The 18,915-nt window shown below is 62.9% G+C and overlaps 5 protein-coding genes across 5 annotated transcripts in view; 3 read left to right on the top strand and 2 right to left on the bottom strand.

The window, feature by feature from the left end:
• The window catches only part of CHLRE_04g217942v5 (uncharacterized protein), a 5,942-nt gene extending 4,869 nt beyond the window's left edge, over nt 1–1,073 (bottom strand). The window contains exons 1-2 of the mRNA XM_043061775.1: nt 610–1,073; nt 128–309 (exon numbers count right to left, since the gene is read on the bottom strand). Of these exons, the coding sequence (XP_042925031.1) occupies nt 128–309; nt 610–876 (449 nt within the window). The 5' untranslated portion in view covers nt 877–1,073. The remainder of the gene's footprint in view (nt 1–127; nt 310–609) is intronic.
• Nucleotides 1,074–1,213: 140 nt separating this feature from the next.
• On the top strand, nt 1,214–8,195 carry CHLRE_04g217941v5 (uncharacterized protein). The gene is made up of 12 exons (XM_043061774.1): nt 1,214–2,122; nt 2,524–2,760; nt 3,039–3,122; nt 3,340–3,480; nt 3,741–4,151; nt 4,332–4,406; nt 4,705–5,007; nt 5,299–5,949; nt 6,167–6,340; nt 6,676–6,737; nt 7,120–7,334; nt 7,621–8,195. Exons 1-12 carry the CDS (start codon nt 2,006–2,008, stop codon nt 7,674–7,676), a joined length of 2,526 nt encoding a protein of 841 aa, XP_042925030.1. The 5' UTR covers nt 1,214–2,005; the 3' UTR covers nt 7,677–8,195.
• Nucleotides 8,196–9,333: 1,138 nt separating this feature from the next.
• CHLRE_04g217940v5 (uncharacterized protein) lies at nt 9,334–14,869 on the top strand. Its single transcript, XM_043061773.1, has 6 exons — nt 9,334–10,087; nt 10,390–10,434; nt 10,633–10,725; nt 10,888–12,441; nt 12,740–13,183; nt 13,446–14,869. The coding sequence occupies exons 2-6, from the start codon at nt 10,405–10,407 to the stop codon at nt 14,079–14,081; spliced, it is 2,757 nt and encodes a 918-aa protein (XP_042925029.1). The 5' UTR covers nt 9,334–10,087; nt 10,390–10,404; the 3' UTR covers nt 14,082–14,869.
• A 49-nt stretch (nt 14,870–14,918) lies between these two features.
• On the bottom strand, nt 14,919–17,393 carry CHLRE_04g217939v5 (uncharacterized protein). Its single transcript, XM_043061772.1, has 5 exons — nt 16,932–17,393; nt 16,465–16,626; nt 16,143–16,240; nt 15,748–15,889; nt 14,919–15,582 (listed from the first exon to the last, which is right to left on the bottom strand). The coding sequence occupies exons 1-5, from the start codon at nt 16,977–16,979 to the stop codon at nt 15,385–15,387; spliced, it is 648 nt and encodes a 215-aa protein (XP_042925028.1). The 5' UTR covers nt 16,980–17,393; the 3' UTR covers nt 14,919–15,384.
• A 140-nt stretch (nt 17,394–17,533) lies between these two features.
• Nucleotides 17,534–18,915, top strand: part of CHLRE_04g217938v5 (uncharacterized protein) — an 11,872-nt gene continuing 10,490 nt past the window's right edge. Inside the window, exons 1-2 of the mRNA XM_043061771.1 lie at nt 17,534–18,324; nt 18,626–18,866. Of these exons, the coding sequence (XP_042925027.1) occupies nt 18,732–18,866 (135 nt within the window). The 5' untranslated portion in view covers nt 17,534–18,324; nt 18,626–18,731. The remainder of the gene's footprint in view (nt 18,325–18,625; nt 18,867–18,915) is intronic.

Genomic DNA, 18,915 nt, shown 5'->3' with positions numbered 1-18,915 from the left:
TTTGGGTGACAGCAGCGCGCAGGTGGCGTGTGTCCACATTGGGTGACGCGTACGCCCACCCGCCCTCATGCCCTCGCCGACATCCGGCCGCCGTTGCCTGTCCCGCCCCAACAGCTCTCTCGCTCGCCAAGAGGTCAAGTAGCTCACGTCTGTGTCTGTGTAGGTGCGATTGAGGAAGTACGGCCGCAGCTGCTGCACGCTGAGCTCGGACAGCGCGGGGGTGTAGCGGGGAAAGGGCGGGTTTCGCAGCGTGTCTGGATCCAGGTCCTCGGGTTTGGCCAGCTGTAGCCCAAGCAGCGAGGTGAAGGCCTTGGGGGAGGGGGGGGAGGGTGAAGGCAGGGAGGTGTGTGTGCATGTGGTTGCAGGGGGGGAAGGGGCCAAGAGTAGGAGGGCGCCGAGGCCCTTCCAGCTGCCGCCTCCTAGCCTCCATCCATCTTACTGTCCATTCCGTCCCTTCCTTTCGCGACCTGCTTAAGCCCTGCGTGCCTATCTCACAACAGGTCACCGCATCTGACACTTCTAATCGCCAGCAGCCTCCTCAAGAAGGGGCTGGCACATGGCGCTGGTCTCCCCGCCCCCCGTCCATCCCTCTCAACCCCACAGCTCCACCTTGGCAAAGGCCTTTCGGCTGCCGCTTGAGTTGCTGACGCGCTCCACCACCGGCTCTGGCGCGTCCGGGGTTGCCGACGTTACCGCCCTAGACGCCTCTACTCCTTGTTGTTGCGATTGCCGCTGCGCGCATGACACACGAGTGGGGACGTCCCCAGGGCTTTTCGGACGCCGTGTGGTGCACCGGGTCAGTTCCCGGCTGAGAATCGGACATGTTTTTGAGTAAGTCTGTGGAGAACGCGAGGTTTGTGCACGCAGGGCTTGCATATTGTAAAAGGGTCCGGGGTACCGGGAAAGATCTCCCTTGTGCAGAAATATTTTACATGTGTATGTGCCCGTATTAATGAGCAAGCACCTGCGGATTGCACATCACCGCGCGGCATCATGCATCATATCGCGCAACATGCGAGCTCCACAAGGGCATAGAAGCTACATGTGCAAGCCGGGCTGTTATCTTTATTTAAAGCTATAATCGCGACTTAAAGCGTGTGGGAAATGACAAGTAAGGTCCCCGAGAACACCCGCATCGCCGCAGTGGCGCCCCCAAACCCCGACCGGCTACAGTGGATACTCTGGTTTTGTGACCCAAATCTTGCATCAATGACTGTAGACAGTGTGCGACCTTTCCTTGCGATGCAACCTTCTTCGGGACTCGCCTCGCCCTGCATCTGCTCTCCAACAGTCATCTTTTTGGGCTTCATAGGAAGCAGAGTTCTGACAGCTTCCCGCGTGGTTTACATGGCCCTGTCTATCCCTGGTTGGCCCGCAACATCGCACCAACCGCCGAAAGAGAGCGCAAATCTCACAGCGCTTCCCCACCTTGAACCCTTGCCTGATCTCATCCACTGCCTAACTAAGTGCGCTTGTGTAGCGCCTGTGAGTCAGCGGCTTCAAGACTGTCGCCGGGCCTGCCCATCAAAGCAAGCTTGCAGGTGGCCTGGGCCGCCTCGCACCAACATCTGAAACCTCATACTCATAAGGATATATGTAGAGTACATAGATTTTAGCCAAGTAGCACATGTGACACCCACTCTACTGAAAGCGCGGCAGGCTTTTCGGCTGCTCCAGATACTTTTCCGACCCTCTCATCCCTCTTTGATTTTCCATTTCTATGCACGCTAATGCTAAGGAATCCGTGAACTAAAAAAGGTATAGGCGTGCGCACCGCTGGGACTGACGTCTCGGCTGATTTGACTTATCACAGCCATTTTCTAGGCGGCGACACAGCTTTAGCTCCTCCGAAGACCTTAGCATACTAGCTTGAGTGCCACAGCGTTGCAGCAGCCGCAGACGAGGATACGCACGTGAAGCCCGACGGAGGAAGCGCGGGAGCTTCGCTTGAGACCGGGCGCTCGTCGGCCAGCGCCCGCGCGTATCGCCAACCGATCACATAGAGATGCTGACGGATCTAGGGCTGGTCAGCGATTCAGACTTCGTTGATTTTACCTCGCGAAATATCGCCTTGCTCCGGCATCTCGAAGTACCGCAGTCCCTCTGGGCCCCGCTGTATGAGGTGCGTATGCGTTTTGATGTCCTATTAAGTACGTTACGGCCGTCTTAGCGGACAGGAGGCAAAGTTCCTCGGGTGCTCGCACGAGGCCGTGTTAACGGCGCCTCCAGTTGCGGGCAACGGCCGCCAGCTGGCATACTCCCGCTCTCGATGCGATGGGGAACGGCAGCTTGAGGGGCTCCGGACTTGAGCGCGGGGGGGGGGGGGGGTTGCATAGCGTTCTATGCAGTCGTGCGTGAGGTGGCTTATGGATGCTTACGGATGCGCCCCACGGTGCGCCCGTGGGGCGCGCCCCGCAGCTTCTTCCCTGACGGATTCGGCGCCGGTGGGCACACCAACCCTGCCGCCCCCTGACACTGCCCCCGATGCCTCCCCTAACATTTGCGCCACCCCTTCAATTGCAGTCTCTTACGCGTGGCCTCCGGGCTGAGGATGAGCCGGCCGGGCACGTGACAAGCCGGCGCGCGCACGACGAGTCGGATGCGGACGCTGTCGCTGTCGGGGATCGTGATGGCGGGTCAGAGGGCAGCGCAGGGCCCTTCGCTGGAGCCTTCACCTGCTGCTGGCAAGACCAGGAGGCAGACCAGCAGCAGCAGCAGCAGCAGGGGGTGCGCAGGCGCCGCGTGATAACAGCAGCGCGGGTAAGGCTGCGGCTTGGTTGGATGATCGCTTTGTCGTGGTTGGATTGTCGTAGTGGCTTTGTGGGGAGGTTGATGGCCTGCTTGAAAATGGGCTGTCGCAACCGGTGCCGCAATGCTGCGGCACGGAAGCATAGGGCCTCGTGCGACGGGCCTGGCAGCGGGCACGCCGCCGTGCGTCGGCAGGAGGTCTGCGGGCGGCAAGCGTTCCATTGTCACGCTCTTCCTTCCACCCCACCGACCCACACTGCCGGTCCATCCCCACCCACACCCACCCACAGGACCTTCCGGCCGCAGGCACCATTTGGGCCGCGGCGCCGCTGCTGTGTGAGCCCGGCCGCAAGCGCCTGCAGGCCCGGCTGCAGGTGTGCGGGCGTGCCGGCCGGACCGTGCCAAGTCGTACACTGCCGTACGGCGGCGCCATGGATGGCGGTGTGCATACGGCTTACCGCTTCATCTCCCGTAGATTGCATGGATCCGTAGCGCACGCACGCATTCCGATTACCTCCGCGCGAAAGTACGCCACCCGGTAATCCACGACGGGAGATGTCACCACCGCCGACGTCTCCCCTCTCGGTTCAGGGCGACACAGCTCTACTGGTGCGGCTGGCGGCGGCGCTGCTGCCGGATGACGAGGGGGGCGAGGGAGAGGAGGGAGACGAGGAGGATGCCGGCAGTCAGGAAGGGGAGACGCTCAGCATGCACGACACCTTGTTGAAGCAGGTACGTCGTTACAGAAAGCGGGGAAGGCGTGCCTGTGCCAGCATGCCATGATCTGCAACGTATTGTGCCCCGCACAGCATGCATCATGTTGTGCCCTGTCGGTGCGTGTTTTCATCCGCTTCTCGTTTCTTGCACGCGTGCTCGCTCTTCCATGTCAACGTGGCACTATTTGGGCTCCCTCTGAGGCTTCTTGGGAGTCCCTGCTGCTGACACCTCCGCGCCCACATGCCGCATCCTTACTCCACGCCCTTCCACATCAGCTGCGGCCGCTGCTGGTGGAGCTGGTGTCGGAATTTGAGATGCCGCCCGCCGGCCCCGGCCTGCCGCCCGTCAAGCACAAGTACCTGCTGCCGCCCAGCCTGGCGGCCATGAGGGCAGTGGGGATCGCAGGAGCAGGGGCAGCGGCAGGAGCGGGGGCAGCGGCAGGAGCGGGCGCGGCAGGAGTGGGCGCGGCAGGAGCAGGGGCAGTGGCAGGAGCAGGTGGAAGCTTGGACACCGCCGGCGTGGCAGGTGTGTCAGCAGCGGCGGCGGCGGCTCAGCCCGCTGGCGGCGGCCCCGTGCTGGCGGTGGCGCCCTTCCCGCACTGGGTCCGCGGCGGCGGCGGCGGCCAGTGGCGGTTCGGAGTGGCGGTGCTGGCGTGGCCGCTGCGGGACGTGCGGCAGGGCGAGGAGGTGAGAGGGCGGCATTTTCAGGGGGCAAATGATTTTAGCACGTCGCATCGCACCCAGAGTGTTGCTGCATTCCTGCCCGTGTGCTCGCAAAATTTACGCACCTGCGCGCACGTTGAAATGAACACACGTCCCTGACCACACACCCTTCCCCCCCCGCTCCTGCCGCCGCCCCCTCACCAGCTGACCCGCAGCCGGCTGCCTCTGGGCCTGGCCGACTTCAGCTCGTTCGACTACTGGGCCGCAGCATACAAGGAGGTGAGGGCGGGAGGTGCGTATGTGTGTGTGTGTGTGTGTGGGGGGGGGGGGGGGGTGAATAGATACCAGCCCAAATTAAAGCAAACCTAGCGGAACTAGCGAAGCGCAGGAAATGGCGAAAGATCCGGGGGATGCCCAGGGGGCCCTGGATGGGTTCCATGTTGTCCTGAGGGCGTAAACAGAGTGGTTTGCCTTAGGTCGGTTGCGGGTCTGTCCGATGACTATGGGGCTCTACCGGCGGTGTTTTGTTGGGCTCGGACGCCGAGCCCTCCTTCCTCGCCACCCCTGTACTCCACAGGCCGACGCCACACACGAATGGTACACGGAGGCGGGCGCCATGGACACACTCATGACGGCCCTCACACGACTGGCGCCGCCGCCGCCGTTACCCGCCGAGTCGGGATCGGGATCGGGAACGGAATCGGAATCGGGATCGGGATCGGGATATGGCGCTCAGCCCGGCGTTGGAACCGGGGGCTGGGGCGGAGCCAGCGCTACAGGTGGAGGCAGCGGCAGAGGCAGCGGCAGTGGCTGGTTGGGGCAGCGGGCGCTGGTGGCTGGGTGCGGCAACAGCGCCCTCGGCTACCAGATGTGGCAGCAGGTGCGCGCGTGGGGCCGTGGACGGCGGGCATGTGTAATGAATAGCCCTGGGACTCGCGGGGAGAGTTCTTCAAGCCCGATTAGGGTCACAGATTATAATCATGCGGGCATGATTGCATGCATTGTCATGCACGCGGCGGCGTTGTGACAACATCGCTGCGTTGATAGCTAGGGTGAGGACATACGAGTCGGCCGCCCTCTCCCCGGCTACCTGCAGCCCAAACGACACCTCCCATGCCCAAACCCATTCCGCCTCACCTCATGCCCCGTGTCGGAACCCCGCTACTTGCAGGGCTACCCACATGTGGACAATGTGGACTATGTGCCCGAGGTGGTACGGCTCATGGATACCAAGTACGGCATCGGCGGTACGGAGATCTGCGGCGGCGGTCGCACAGATGGCAGCAGCAGTGCGTGCGCTGCTGACTGTAGCAGCGGTGTTGCTATCGCGGTAGACGGCGCTGGTGGGCTGGCGCTTGGGGCGGTGGCGGCTGTAGCAGACGCTGGCGCCGTCAGCGACGCCGCCAGCATTGCCTCCTACTACGGCAGTTGCAGCAACATCAACGGCAGTAGCAGGCGCAGCAGCAGCACAGGCATCGTCGTGGAGGGAGACAGCGGCTGTAGCAGCCCGAAGGGCAGTTCGCGTGACGGCGCCAGCGTCTGCCTCAGCACGGACAGCGACGGCTGCAGGATCCTGCCCCTGTTGGCGGCGGCGGCTGCTGCTGCTGCTGCTGCCGAGGTGCTTACAGCTGCACCCGTTGAGGCCACAGCACATGCGCAACAGCAGGAGCGCGAGGAGGAGGTGGAGGTGAAGAGTCGCACGGCCAGGGCTGTGCAACCGCTGCAGAGCGGTTGCCACGGTGGCGCAGTTCGTTGGCTGGTTGGGGACCTAACCGCCATGAGTCAGACCGCCAGCGGTTACTACGACCTGGTGGTTGACAAGGTACGGCACGGGATTTCTTTAACCACATACGGTTTGCAGTGATGAATGGGGCATAATGGATAGTGCCAGGCTCAATGGAAGATGCACGCGTGCGGAGCATGCCGACACCCATGGCTCTCGGGCGGCTAGCTACCGATCGGGGGCCCCGTCCTTCTACGCGTACCTCGTTGGCCACTCCCACATACTTATGAACACAATACGATCCCAACCCAAACAGGCCACACTGGATGCGCTCTGGTCCCCCGCGGTTGACCTGGCGCCGCCTGAGGCTGTGCATGCTTCTGCGGCACCTGCTACTGCCACGGGTGCGGTGAGCAGCAGTAGCAGCGACACCGGCAACAAAGGCGGCCAGTGGCGCAAGAGTTCCGCAGAGCTACAGGTCGTGTTCAAGGTAGGTTGGTGGGCGACTGGATGGAGGCTACTTTTGCGGATGCATTCGTCCAAACGTTACATGACCTGTTGCCAATGATAAGGAGTTGATCGGATTTGCTTGTGCAGCATGTCTCGGGACACCGCTCATGAGCCGTACGGCACCCGCCGCTAGGACACACGGCGTGACCACGTGCAGGCTCGGCACTGACACTCCGCGCCGAATCCCCCGGGCACCTGCCGTACTAGCTTAGCAACCCCCGCTCATACCGTACGTGTTAGCTAATAACCCATGGACAAACGCCAGCCAGTAATGACGCCCTCGCAACACGTGACGCCTCGCTCCATGCTTTGCAGTACCTGGGGGAGATGTCGCGAGTGACGGCGCTGCACGGCCGCCTCGTATTGGTCACACTGAGGTGCGGCTGGCGGCCGGCGGGAGAGGGAGGGTTGTAAATACCAGCCTAACCAGCCCAACCTAAACCAAAACCAACGATAACGAGCCGGGGGGGGGGCAGGACGCAAGGAATTCCTTGCCTGCATGCCTCGTTGCAGTGTGCCAATCCGTATGCACAGTGCGCAATTGTGGCCGCGATGCATTTACAGCTACAATTACGATTACGGCTACGTACGATGCATGGGTCGGATGATTTGCACTGATTGGAAGGCCGACAGCTCTCAGCAAGCACATGCACGCTTGCATGATGCGGCCGGGCTGTGCCTGTGACCTCCCTTTGCACAATAACGTCCCCTTAATTAACCGTTTCTCCTGTGTCCCTTCTGTTTTGATTCCATCGACAGGGGCCCGCAAGCAATGGGTCAGATGCTGGAGAAAGCGGCGGAGGCGGAGGCAGAGGCGGCGGCGGGGGCGGCGGGGGCGGAGGCGGCGGGGGCGGTGGTGGAGGCGGCGGGGCACAAGGCGGCGCCGGCGGAGGCAGAGCAGAAGGGGCAAGCTGTGAGGGCTGGTGGCTGCGGCGTGGCGCCCTGGCGCGTGTCATCCCACGAGGAGCTTGCAGGTGCGTCCAATCCTGCACACGCGCGTGCGTGCCGTACTGTGGCTTGGGTCGGCTGGGATGTAATTGTTTGTGGGTGCGAGCCGCGGGGTGGAGAGCCAATCAATGCCTTGCAGTGTGAGAACCCGATCGTGTGCTGCCCAGATGTGGCACACAGCCGCACTGCACGTCGTGTGTGGTTTCTGACACTGCGCGCTGTCACCAGCTTGTGGGCTACGTCGTCCTCAGGTGCTACTTGTTTGTACCCGCAATCCCTTGACATTGCTCTTACTTGCGCTGCTCTACGCAGGCGGGCGTGATGGTCAGGCGCTGGCAACCCACCTGTACGTCCTCTCAAAGGCATGAGGGTGGCGGCAGTTGGTCGCGACCCTAGAAACCTCGTTTGTTTGTAGCAGGCCAGCAGCTGGCGACTGACAGGCAATTGTCATGTATGGTAGCGGTCGAGAGGTAGCGGGAGCAGTGCCGGACCGGTGGTGCATGCAGGTGGACGTGTTTTAAGGGTCGGGGCACGTACGTACGGTGGGGTTGCGGGGCTGCGCATTAGCTTTCATGCATCGTCAAAGAATGACAAGTCAATTCATATGATCACCCCGGACTTCTTCTTCTGAGCGGCACCCTTTGTACACATGTGCTGCTAGCTGATGCCATTTTGTCCGAAGTTACAGATGATGCTTGAGTAGTGCCAGACATTGCATTGCCGTGCCAACCTTACAGAGAGTGCCGGGCGCCTGTGAACGCGCACGTGTTCACAGTTGTGCAAGGGAACTGCCACAGCTTTCATTGTGTGCGTGCGTCCGGTTATTGCCTTTCATGCTGGCTCTCCACCCCTTTGGTGCCCTCCATCCGTCCGGTTATACCTATCGAAACTGTGCCACCTTCCATCCTGGGTAGGTGGCATCGTGGTCCTGTGTTGCTATCGCCGCTTGCTGATATGACCGGGGCCACAGAAGCCCTGGGAACGCAGTCGTAGCCGCCTGACGCCACAAAACCCGAAACGCACGGCGGGTCACGTGCGTACTTCCGGACATGCTGCAGCAGTTGCCCTTATGCCCTTACGCAACCGGGTGTCCCCTTGCTTGGGTAGGTTAGCCCGGCCATTCAACCTGCATGCGTCGTCTATGCGGTATGTGCAAGTGAACAGCAGTGAACAGGTTGAACCCACGGGCTGACCCGCGCCCCTGCCAATGAATGCTTTGGGTGCAAGCGGGACCTGCCGACGCAGCTCACGCGCCTGCGAAAGATGAGGGATCATCGAGGCAACACGGATCGGTAGTGGAACACACATGCAATGAAGATCAGATAGAGGGAGTGGCCGAATGGGCCAGCGGCGCGCGGGGGGATGGGTCTGGATGGATGGGTGCGCGGATGGGGGAGTTTGTATCAGCCTGGCACTGCTACAACCTACAAAAGGAGGGCCGGCAGGTGAGGCATGCATGGTGAATGGAGGAGGAAAGGAGGATGGGGAGCTCTTGCTTGTCGGGCATTGTCAGCCCGTCAATGTTAAGCCGCGTGCTGCCGCCGCCGGCGGCACAGCAGGATGGAAGCGAGGGCGCGCGTGCGTGAGTGTGAGCCTGTGTGAGATAGAGGCTGGAGCACACTGGCACCCCTGGGCGGGAGGAGTTTATAGGCGGCACGCAGGCATAGGCCGCAGCCAACCTTGGGAGGGTTGAACTCTTTGCGCCTCAGCCCTGCATTATAGTTCCCTCATGTAATGTTGCATTCAAGCTCAAGGATTGATGGTAGGCGGCTAGGCGCTCGTGGGAGCGTGCCGCCCCGAGAACTTTCATCAGCATGATTCTGCGTTGTCGCCGGCTGCGTAGCTGCAGCACGCGCAGTGCCGCTGCGGCTTACTCCAGATAGAGCATACGTACACGCACAAGACACCACATCAATATCACACACAATAGCGCTGCATTCGCGGTTCCTTCACGGTAGCAACACCAAGTGAGCCCGCTGGCCGCCTAAAGTGTCCGCGACCCGCCGCGGGTCATAGCTAGCTATGGATCTGGCATACGTTTCCTTGCGACGCCTGCACTCGGCCGCTGTCAAGCCCGCGGCAAGGCACCGGGCGCAGCGCCCAAGCGCGGGAAAACGCATCCGGCTCAGCCCTAGCTCCTCAAAGCGCTTGCTATGCAAATTTTGCAGAATCTCTTGCATTAGCGCATCAGGGCTGCTGGGCGCATGGCTGGGCTGGAGCAAGTCCGCGCTGCGGGCTCAAAGCGCCTGTGTACGCTTTCAGCTCTCTTCCAGCGCTTTTTATGCATGCACAGAATTCAGCTTTTGCCTTTGCACCCGCTTTGCAGCAACCGCAGCGCAGGCGCGGCCACGGCACTACTTGCAGGCGCGCTACTGGGTGCGCTTGGCTCCAAGCGCTGTCACTTAAGGCTGGCTTAGCAAATTAAGGTATTCATATGGAGCAGCTTTCCAGGGCATTCCGCGCGGGTCAACCCACGGTCAAGCGGGATGGGGCTCCTTTTCGTTTGGGGGCCATTCTTTACTTGAGCCACGCGCGGCGTTCTATAGCAAAAGCTTTCAGTGAGCTCATACACATACATACAACTAGCTTTCCTCTCAAGCCCCAGAGCCTCGCCTAGCTAACTATTTCTGACTTGCGTCTTCTTCCTCGCTTTTCCTATCAAAGGCCCTCAACTTACAGCATCGGCTCACTGTGACACTTGTTGCTTGTGGCGACACGCATCGAGTGGGCGGCACTGCAAGAGGCGAACACGCTTCCGACGGACGGAAACGCGCTCCTGGTAAGCCTGAGGCTGCTGCGGACCAGCGGACCCACCTGTTTCACGCACTCAAAGGCAGCTGAGGAAGTTACATTGAAGCAATGGTCACGCAAGCTAGTTGGATTAGGCGTGGTGCGGGGCTGGGTCCCTCGATGGATGATCTCGGCTGTGCGCACTCCCTGCTCTCGCTGGTCCTGGCGCAAGGAGCCGCTTCACCAGTCACATTGTGCATTGCTGTAAGACGTTGGACCAGTGACACCGCCCCTGGCGAGCTGAGGCGGCACATCGCTAAGCTGCAACCTTTCCCCGTTGTGCTCGCCCAGGCTCTCCCGTTCTGTATGCGGCGGCAAGGGCAGCCTAGCGGTATGGTGAGTGAAACAATCATAGGGGTACTCAGTGGTGGTGATTGGGAGGTCAGTGGTGAGGTCTGCATAGCTGTTCGGGCCCTGCAACAACGACCTGCAACTGACATGTCTGGAACACTTGCGCAGTGGAAGCTCGTTTGTGGGGCCGTTGCCGTCTTTTGACATATGGTGTAACTAGCCCTCATCTGCCTGTGTGTGCAGGATTGCGACCTGCTGGAGCTGCAGCAGCACACTTCGCGAGCGAGGCTGCTGAAGGCCAAGGAGCGGCACATAGGGCACAGCAGCAACATGCAGGTGCGTGCATTCAGGACCGGGAGGGAAGGGTTGCGATAGCTAGGGTGCGGGTCGATGTTCCAAACTCGCTCCATCTAGCGCATGCGCCTGCTGCTCGCTCCTCGCTCGCCCGCCCCTCGACGCTTTTTGACCCCGCCCTGCCCCGCCCGCGCCCTCCAACAGGACTGCAACAACCAGAAGTCCAGCGCCCGCGGTCTCCTGTCCAAGGGCGGCGAGCACAAGGCCGCGGCCAAACCCATCAATCCGACCGGCGGTTTCCGTGCCAAGCTTCTGGCGGCTAAGCGCCGTGCCGCCTTTGGCGGTGGCGCCTCGACCACGGCTAAGGCTGGCCATGTGCCCGCGCCCTCTCCTAGCAGCGGCGGCAGCGGGTCTGACGCGGCCTCCGGCAGCGGTGGGGTCTCCAACGGCTCATCGCACCAGCAGGCGCCCTCGACAAAAACCAACACCAACACCTGCAGCAACAAGAATGGTGGCAGCAACAAGACTGCTGGCACCAGCACGACCGCCTCAGTGAGGATTGGCTTCCCATCCGTTCGCCGTCGCCCATCCGCCTCTTCCACCAGCAGCAGGCACGCGCTGCCTGCTGCCGCCACACAACCCACCTCCTGCGTGCCCGGTGCCAAGCCTGCTGCACCCCAGCAGTCCAACGCCGCCGCCGCCACCACCGTCGCTGTTGCTCCTGCGACTGCTGGCTCATCATCAGGAGCCCGCCGCATGGAGGGCCGCTGCCGCCCCTACCGGCCGCCCATGCGGGTGCAGGGCGACGAGGGCGGCAAGGCGGCCACCGCTGGCACTGGCCCTGGCAGCAGCAGTGGCTCGGGCCTGATGCTCCGCAGCTTGGTAGGGTGCCTGCTGCCCCACCTCGCCACTGCCGCCATCGAGAAGGCAGCGCACGTCGCGGCCGCCGTCGCCCGCCGGGTGATGGCACCCGTCGCCGCCGCCGCCGCCGCCGTGCCCTACCGCCGGATGGAGGCACCCGTCGCCGCCGCCGCCGCCGCCGTGCCTTGCCGGGTGATGGTGGCACCCGTCGCCACTGCCGCCGCCGTGCCCTGCGGGATGGTGGCCCCCGTCGCCACTGCCGCCGCCGTGCCCTGCGGGATGGTGGCCCCCGTCGCCACTGCCGCCGCCGTGCCCTGCGGGATGGTGGCCCCCGTCGCCGGCGCGGTGGCGCCCAAGCTCGTGGCCTTCCGGCCGCCGCCGCCGCCCATCACGCCAGTGCACCAGCACCAGCACCAGCACCAGCAGGCGGGGCCGCGGTACGTGGCGCGGCCGGCGGTGCAACCGATGATGGGGCCGCCTGTGGTTCAGGCTACCGCTGGCGCCGCGGCCGTGGCGGCGCCGCGGCTGCTCGTGGGGGCTCCGGTCAAGCTCCTGATGGCGCCTCAGCTGCTTCAGCGGCAGCAGCACAACATCCAGCTGGCCAACCGCGTGGCTTGCGTGCCGTACCCGCACCCGCACCCGGCGGTGCAGCCGCAGCCGGTCCTGGTGCACGGCGGCATGCCGGCTCCGCGCCAGCCGCACCAGCAGCAAGACCAAAGCCTGCAGATGCGGATGCAGCAGCTGCAGCAGGCGCAGCAGATGTGGCAAGCGCAGAAGAAGGTGCAGGAGGCGGAGGCCCGGAATCAGCGGATCCAGGAGGCCATTCAGGAGGAGGAGGACATTGTTGTCGCCAACGTGCGCGAGCTCATGCAGCGCTTCACCAGCGGCGCCTCCAAGGTGGGCGGGTGGCTTGTACGCTGTGGGTTTAGTGCGTGCGTGGGTGGGTGGCCTCGCGGTGGTTTTGAACACGTGAGCGAGATAGACGCGGGGTACCGTACCTGAAGGCGGGTTTAGGAAGTTCATGGGGCTGCGGAGTGTGTGCGTGTGTACGCTAACCCAGACCTGCATCCTGCGAGCACGCTGCGATGCGCACGCCTGCCGTACATGCATACACAATCCCCCGGCACAGCTCTTCACACCCCACCTGCCACCTGCTGCTGATGCATGCCCCCCCCCGCCACGCCACGCCACGCAGCCCTTCGAGCTCATCCGCCTCAAGCGGCACCTGGGCCAGGGCGCCTTCGGCTGCGTCGACTGCTGGGAGGTCACAGAGCGCCAGTCCGCCACCGCCTCCTCCGCCGCCTCCTCCTCTGGCCTGGCGGCGGCGGCCTCCTGCACCGCCACTGCCACCAGCAGCAGCCACACGTTTGAGGCGGCGGTGAAGACCTGCGCTCTGGACCTGGAGGGCCTGGCGGCGGGCGGCGAAACGCCGCATTCTGTGGAGATGCATGCCAAGGAGGCGGCGGCGGTGCTGGCGGTTCAGGCGCTGGACTCGCGGCACCTGGTCAAGGTGCTGGGGGCCTACGTCGACGTGCTGACACCCGGGGAGGACGTGCCGCCCCGAGGCTGCGGCATCGCCAACCTGCACGTCGGGCGCATCGTGATGGAGGTGGCGCGGGAGTCGCTGACTGACGTGGTGGTGAGTGGGTGCGGTGCGGTGCGGTGTGGTGTGGTGGGTGCATTGATTGGTGCGGCGGATGGAACAGATTCGGGGCAGCTAGCGCAATCAAAAGAGAGAGGGTAGGGAGCGGGCGGGGGGGACGGGGTTGATAGGTCTTGCGGCAAACAAGCAATCCACCTTCCGCTCGTGCTTCTGTCTGCAATCATGAGTACGTGACCCATGCCTTAAGGCGTACCGTTCTGTGCCTTACCTGCCGCTGCCGCCCTTCCCGCACCTGCAGACGGGCCACCGCGTGCTCGCGCACTGCGCCGCGGGCGGCGCCGCCGCCGCCTTTGACGCCGACTCGGAGGACACGTCCGGCTACCGGCTGCCCGAGACCGCGGTGCGCGTGGTGCTGGCCTCGGTGCTGCTGGGCCTGCGCGACCTGCACGGCCGCGCGCGGCTGGCTCACCGTGACCTGAAGCTGGACAACCTTCTGGTTGGCACGGACCGGCTTGTTAAGATCACCGACTTCGGCCTGGTGACGCCACTAGACAGCCAGGGCCGCCTGGTCTCGGAGGTCGGGGGGCGGCGGGGCACGAAGGGCTACCAGGCCCCTGAGACGCTGGCGCGCCGCACCTTCGCGGCCAACGAGCGCGACCTGCCCAGCTGGCCAGCCGCCAAGAGCGACATTTACGCGGTGGGCGTGATCGGCGCGGCGCTGGTGTGCGGCACCGAGTCGGGGCCGGAGATGGAGGCCTTCCGGGCCAGTGGCGAGCTGCCGCCGCACCGGCACGCCTCGCCAGCGCTGCGGCAGCTGCTCAAGGGCATGGCGGCGGCGGACCCGGCGCAGCGGCTAGGGGTGGAGGAGGCACTGGCGCACCCCGCGCTGCGCAGGGCGCTGAGCAGCGAGCGGGCGCGGCGCTTCATCTGGTGATGGCGGCAGGGCCAGATCGCTCGGGCATGAGGCGGGCTAGCTACAGGCGGGCAGTGCGTCAGTGATGAGCGGCGGCTGTCAAATGAATAAAGGAGTGCTTACATGTGTGTCAGAGCCAGATTGGCCTGAGGGAACATTGATTGGCCTCAGGATAGAACCCTTAGCAAGCAAGCCGTGGATGGCAGCGTGCATAGTCGCGGCTGCTAATCCTTGCTGCTTCCCCTTGATTGATTGATGATAGACAATAGAACGCCGCGTTGCCGGCTTGCCGCAAGAGGCAGATATTGAGACGAATGGATGCTTGGGCCGTGGCCCAATGGCTCCCTGACGCTGTGTTCTGAAACTGTAGGGTACCATATGTGCTGGCGCTTGCGTGTGCGTTAGTTGTCGGTCCTTCGGGCGACGGATGGCCTGGTAGGACTACCTTGATTGAGCCCTGTTTTGACTCCTCCTTACGTAGTACGACGTGTTGATCTCTTTCCGTCCTGTCCGCGTGATTGCTCGCTGTATCCCGGATATGGACCCCAGCAGTTTGAGCACAGGTCTACCTGGCGTTGAGCTTGCTTGACATGTCTTGTGTGACCGTTTTGCAACTGAATCCATGTGTTCTGTCGGGCCTATACGGTGCAAGCTTAGCTATGTAGCCATGATTGTGCACGCCTCTGAAGAGCTGCAAGCTGCTGGTCGTTCCTAGGTGCGCAGCGGCGGTGTGCACTGACCGCTCAGAGCGCTGACTCCTGGAACATATACAGCGGGTTCGTGCACATGGTACGATAACCCGCCTTGTAGTGCAAAGGGACACTCCACACAACCAAGCGTGTGAGCTTGGGTGCTAGGCAAGAAGATGCATTACAGGGAGATAAGTACGACCCGCCCTTCAATTGTAACATATGTTTGCGGTAATGTGTCAACCTACCCTCTTCTGCCCCTTGGCGTGGTCCATCCTTCCACCTCCAGCTCAAACTCGTGCCAGCCAGCCCCGATTACACCCACGTGCTCACGTGCGCATGCATGCATTGCTCGACCTGGTAATACGTTACACGTTGCAGCCCCGTTGCAATGGCATATCCCGCGTCCGGAAGCGCAAGCCACTACGCCTATCTACTGCGTGCGGGTGGACAGACGTGCGCTGAGGCTGCGCCGCCCCCGAGGCTGCTGTATTTGCTCCACGCGTGCACGGGCGGATTGTAAGTATCAACCCATCGGTCTGGGATGTGCCACCAGCCCTGCGGGTCCCAGTACGGCCGCGGAACATACGCCAGCACGGGATCCAGCATAAGGTGCTGCTGCTGGTGCGCGTGGGTCACCGCCGCCTGCTGCCCGCTGGTCCCTTAATGGGCCCGCTAGCTGCAGCCCCGGTGCTGATGGTAGTGGTGCTGCTGCCTGCGCGACCAGGTGTGATGGATGGCGCCGGCGGCGGCTGGCGGCCTGGAGCTGAACCACAGCCCATGTAAGATGCCCACATGCTGCGGGTAGGATGCCCGTTTACCGATTTGAACGGCTGCGTGGGGTGCGGGGGGGGGCGTGGGGGGTCGGGGGCGCCAGCGGGAACGGAATTGCATGTCTGTCGCCCACCCACTCAGTGCCCGCACCGGTTCTCTCTCCAACACACACTCAGGCCCCACTCCCCCCCACTCATGTCACACTGCCAGTGCCACGCACTCACCCACTCTATTGGGTCTCCCTCGAAGGCCAGGGCGCCGCAGTAGGCCAGCAGGTACTCGAGCGGCTTGACCCAGCGGAAGGACTTGTGACTGAGCTGGCGGTGGTACGACATGGAGATGCCCAGCATGCCCGTCACCACGTAGCTGCGGGGAGTGGGAGGAGCCCAGCCCAGCCCAAACTCAACCAAACCAAGCCAAACTAGCAGAGCACAGGCAAAAGCGACAGTTGCAAGCGATGGCAGCCCCGTTCAAACGGCGCGATTGACTTACAAGTTTGAAGGAGGGGGCCATGGGGGTAGTCAAACATATGCCCAGTCTTACCCAGACCCAGGGCATAAAGCCAAGCCCTCCACGCCACCCCTCCGCCTGCTCCTCCCCCTCCCGCTGCTGTTCTCACCCCGCCAGGCACAGCTGCAGGCACTCCGGGCTGTAGGTGAGCGGGCCGCCCACCAGCGCCACAAGGTGCATGGCGGAGAAGAAGGCCAGGTAGCCCACCTGAGGGGAGGAAGCGGGCGGGGTGTCGGGGGGGGGGGGAGGGGGGGAGTGTGCGGTTTGTTTTTTTGGGGGAGGCATTTGGGTGACAGCAGCGCGCAGGTGGCGTGTGTCCACATTGGGTGACGCGTACGCCCACCCGCCCTCATGCCCTCGCCGACATCCGGCCGCCATTGCCTGTCCCGCCCCAACAGCTCTCTCGCTCGCCAAGAGGTCAAGTAGCTCACGTCTGTGTCTGTGTAGGTGCGGTTGAGGAAGTACGGCCGCAGCTGCTGCACGCTGAGCTCGGACAGCGCGGGGGTGTAGCGGGGAAAGGGCGGGCTTCGCAGCGTGTCTGGATCCAGGTCCTCGGGTTTGGCCAGCTGCAGCCCGAGCAGCGAGGTGAAGGCCTTGGGGGAGGGGGGGGAGGGTGAAGGCAGGGAGGTGTGTGTGCATGTGGTTGCAGGGGGGGAAGGGGCCAAGAGTAGGAGGGCGCCGAGGCCCTTCCAGCTGCCGCCTCGCGTGCAAGCTAAACTCCATCCATCTTCATATCCATTCCGTCCCTTCCTTTCGCGACCTGCTTAACCCCTACGTGCCTATCTCACAACAGGTCACCGCATCTGACACCTCAAATCGCCAGCCTCAAGAAGGGGCTGGCACATGGCGCTGGTCTCCCCGGCCCTTCCCTCCAGCCCTCTCAACCCCACAGCTCCACCTTGGCAAAGGCCTTTCGGCTGCCGCCTGAGTTGCTGACGCGCTCCATCACCGGCTCTGGCGCGTCCGGGGTTGCCGACGTTACCGCCCTAGACGCCTTTGCACCTTGTTGCTGCGGTTGCCGCTGCGCGCATGGCACACGAGTGGGGACGCCCCCAGGACTTTTCGGGCGCCGGGTGCTGCACCGGGTCAGTTCCCGGCTGAGAATTGGACATGCGTTTGAGTGGTCCGTGGAGAACGCGAGGACTGTGCACGCAGGGTTTACATTTTGTAGATGGGTCCGGGGCACCGGCGGAAATCTGCCTTGTGCAGAAGTTATTATACATGTGCATGTGTCGTATCGAATAGCATGCCGCAGAGATAGCGATTGCACATGACCCGCGCAATGTGCATCATGGCGCGCAACATGCGAGCTCCACAAGGGCGTAGAAGCTGCATGTGCCTGCCGGGCTGCTCTATTTTGAAGTAAAGCTATAATCGCGACTAAAGCGCGTGGGAACTGACAAGTCAGGGGGTTTCCAAGAACAGCCGCGTCGCCGCAGTGTCCCAGAACCCCTACCGGTTAAATTGGAAACTCTAGATTATGGACCGAACGTAGCATCAATGACTGCGGACAGTGTGTGACCTTGTGTGCAGGCGTTCCTTGCGATGCAACCTGTTCGGGACCAGGTTCCGGACTCGCCTCGCCCTTCATCTGCTCTCCCATGGTCGTCTTTCTGGGCGTCGTAGGAAGCAGAGTTCTGATAGCTTCCCGCGTGGTTTACATGGCCTTGTGTATCCCTGGTCGGTCCGCAACGTCGCACTAACCGCCGAAAGAGAGCGCAAATCTCACAGCGCTTCCTCACCTTGAACCCTTGCCTGATCTCATCCACTGCCTAACTAAGTGCGCTTATGTAGCGCCTGTGAGTCAGCGGCCTCAAGACTGTCGGGCCTGCCCATCAAAGCAAGCTTGCAGGCTGGGCCGCCTCGCCACCAACATCTGAAACCTCATACTATTAAGAATATCTGCCGAATACTTTATTTCTAGCCAAGTAGCACATGTGACACCCACTCCACTGAAAGCGCGGCAGACTTTCGGCTGCTCGAGATACTTTTCCGACCCTCCCAGCCCTCTTTGATTTTCCATTTTTATGTACGCTAATGCTAAGGAATCCGTGAACTAAAGAGCAATAGGCGTGCGCACCGCTGGGACTGACGTCTTTGCTGAATGGACTTCTCACAGCCATTTTCTAGGCGGCGACACAGCTTTAGTTCCTCCGAAGACCTTGGCATACTAGCTCAGGTGTCGCAGCGTAGCAGCCGCATACGAGGATACGCACGTGAAGCCTGACGGAGGAAGCGCGGGAGCTTCGCTGAGTCGGGGCGCCCGTCGCCCGATCACCTGACATCAGCGGGTGCGCGCACGGGGCCGCGTTAACGGCGCCTCCAGTTGCGGGCAACGGCCGCCAGCTGGCACACTCCTGCTATCGATGCGATGGGGAACGGCAGCTTGAGGGTTTCCGGACTTTCGCGCGGAGGGGGGGCGAGTCTGCACATAGCGTTCTTGCAGTCGTGGGGTGGCTTACGGCTGCTTAGGCGTGCGCCCCGCAGCTTCCCTGACGGATTCGGCGCCGGTGGGCACCACCAACCCTGCCGCCCCCCCTGACACTGCCCCTGACGCTTCTCCTAACACTTGCGCCACCCCTTCAATTGCAGTCCCTTACGCGCGGCCTCCGGGCTGAGGATGAGCCGGCCGGGCACGTGACAAGCCGGCGCGCGCACGACGAGGCGGATGCGGACGCTGTCGCTGTCGGGAATCGTGATGGCGGGTCAGAGGGCAGTGCGGGGCCCTTCGCTGGAGCCTTCACCTGCTGCTGGCAAGACCAGGAGGCAGAAGGTGGCGGCGGCGGCGTTGGACTGCTGGGGTGCAGCAGGCTTGGAACCGGGCACGCAGGAGGTGGGTAGTGTGGCGGCAGGCAGCAGGCAGCGCGGGGCTGCTGGTGGTG

This window comes from Chlamydomonas reinhardtii, chromosome 4 (genome assembly GCF_000002595.2).
Source record: "Chlamydomonas reinhardtii strain CC-503 cw92 mt+ chromosome 4, whole genome shotgun sequence".
Classification (NCBI taxonomy): Eukaryota; Viridiplantae; Chlorophyta; class Chlorophyceae; order Chlamydomonadales; family Chlamydomonadaceae; genus Chlamydomonas; species Chlamydomonas reinhardtii.
This window is presented reverse-complemented; position numbering and strand designations above follow the sequence as displayed.

Bases quoted from the DNA above. Each gene is read 5' to 3' on its own strand.
- CHLRE_04g217940v5 (XM_043061773.1), top strand. From the start codon at position 10,405: ATGCGGCGGCAAGGGCAGCCTAGCGGTATG. The intron at 10,435-10,632 runs GTGAGTGAAACA...CTGTGTGTGCAG, and splicing joins AAGGGCAGCCTAGCGGTATG to GATTGCGACCTGCTGGAGCT. The intron at 12,442-12,739 runs GTGGGCGGGTGG...CACGCCACGCAG, and splicing joins TCACCAGCGGCGCCTCCAAG to CCCTTCGAGCTCATCCGCCT.
- CHLRE_04g217941v5 (XM_043061774.1), top strand. From the start codon at position 2,006: ATGCTGACGGATCTAGGGCTGGTCAGCGATTCAGACTTCGTTGATTTT. The intron at 2,123-2,523 runs GTGCGTATGCGT...CTTCAATTGCAG, and splicing joins TCTGGGCCCCGCTGTATGAG to TCTCTTACGCGTGGCCTCCG. The intron at 3,481-3,740 runs GTACGTCGTTAC...CTTCCACATCAG, and splicing joins ACGACACCTTGTTGAAGCAG to CTGCGGCCGCTGCTGGTGGA.
- CHLRE_04g217939v5 (XM_043061772.1), bottom strand. From the start codon at position 16,979: ATGGAGCGCGTCAGCAACTCAGGCGGCAGCCGAAAGGCCTTTGCCAAG. The intron at 16,627-16,931 runs GTGGAGCTGTGG...CCCTCCCCCAAG, and splicing joins GCCGAAAGGCCTTTGCCAAG to GCCTTCACCTCGCTGCTCGG. The intron at 15,583-15,747 runs GTGAGTGCGTGG...CACCCCACGCAG, and splicing joins AGGGAGACCCAATAGAGTGG to CCGTTCAAATCGGTAAACGG.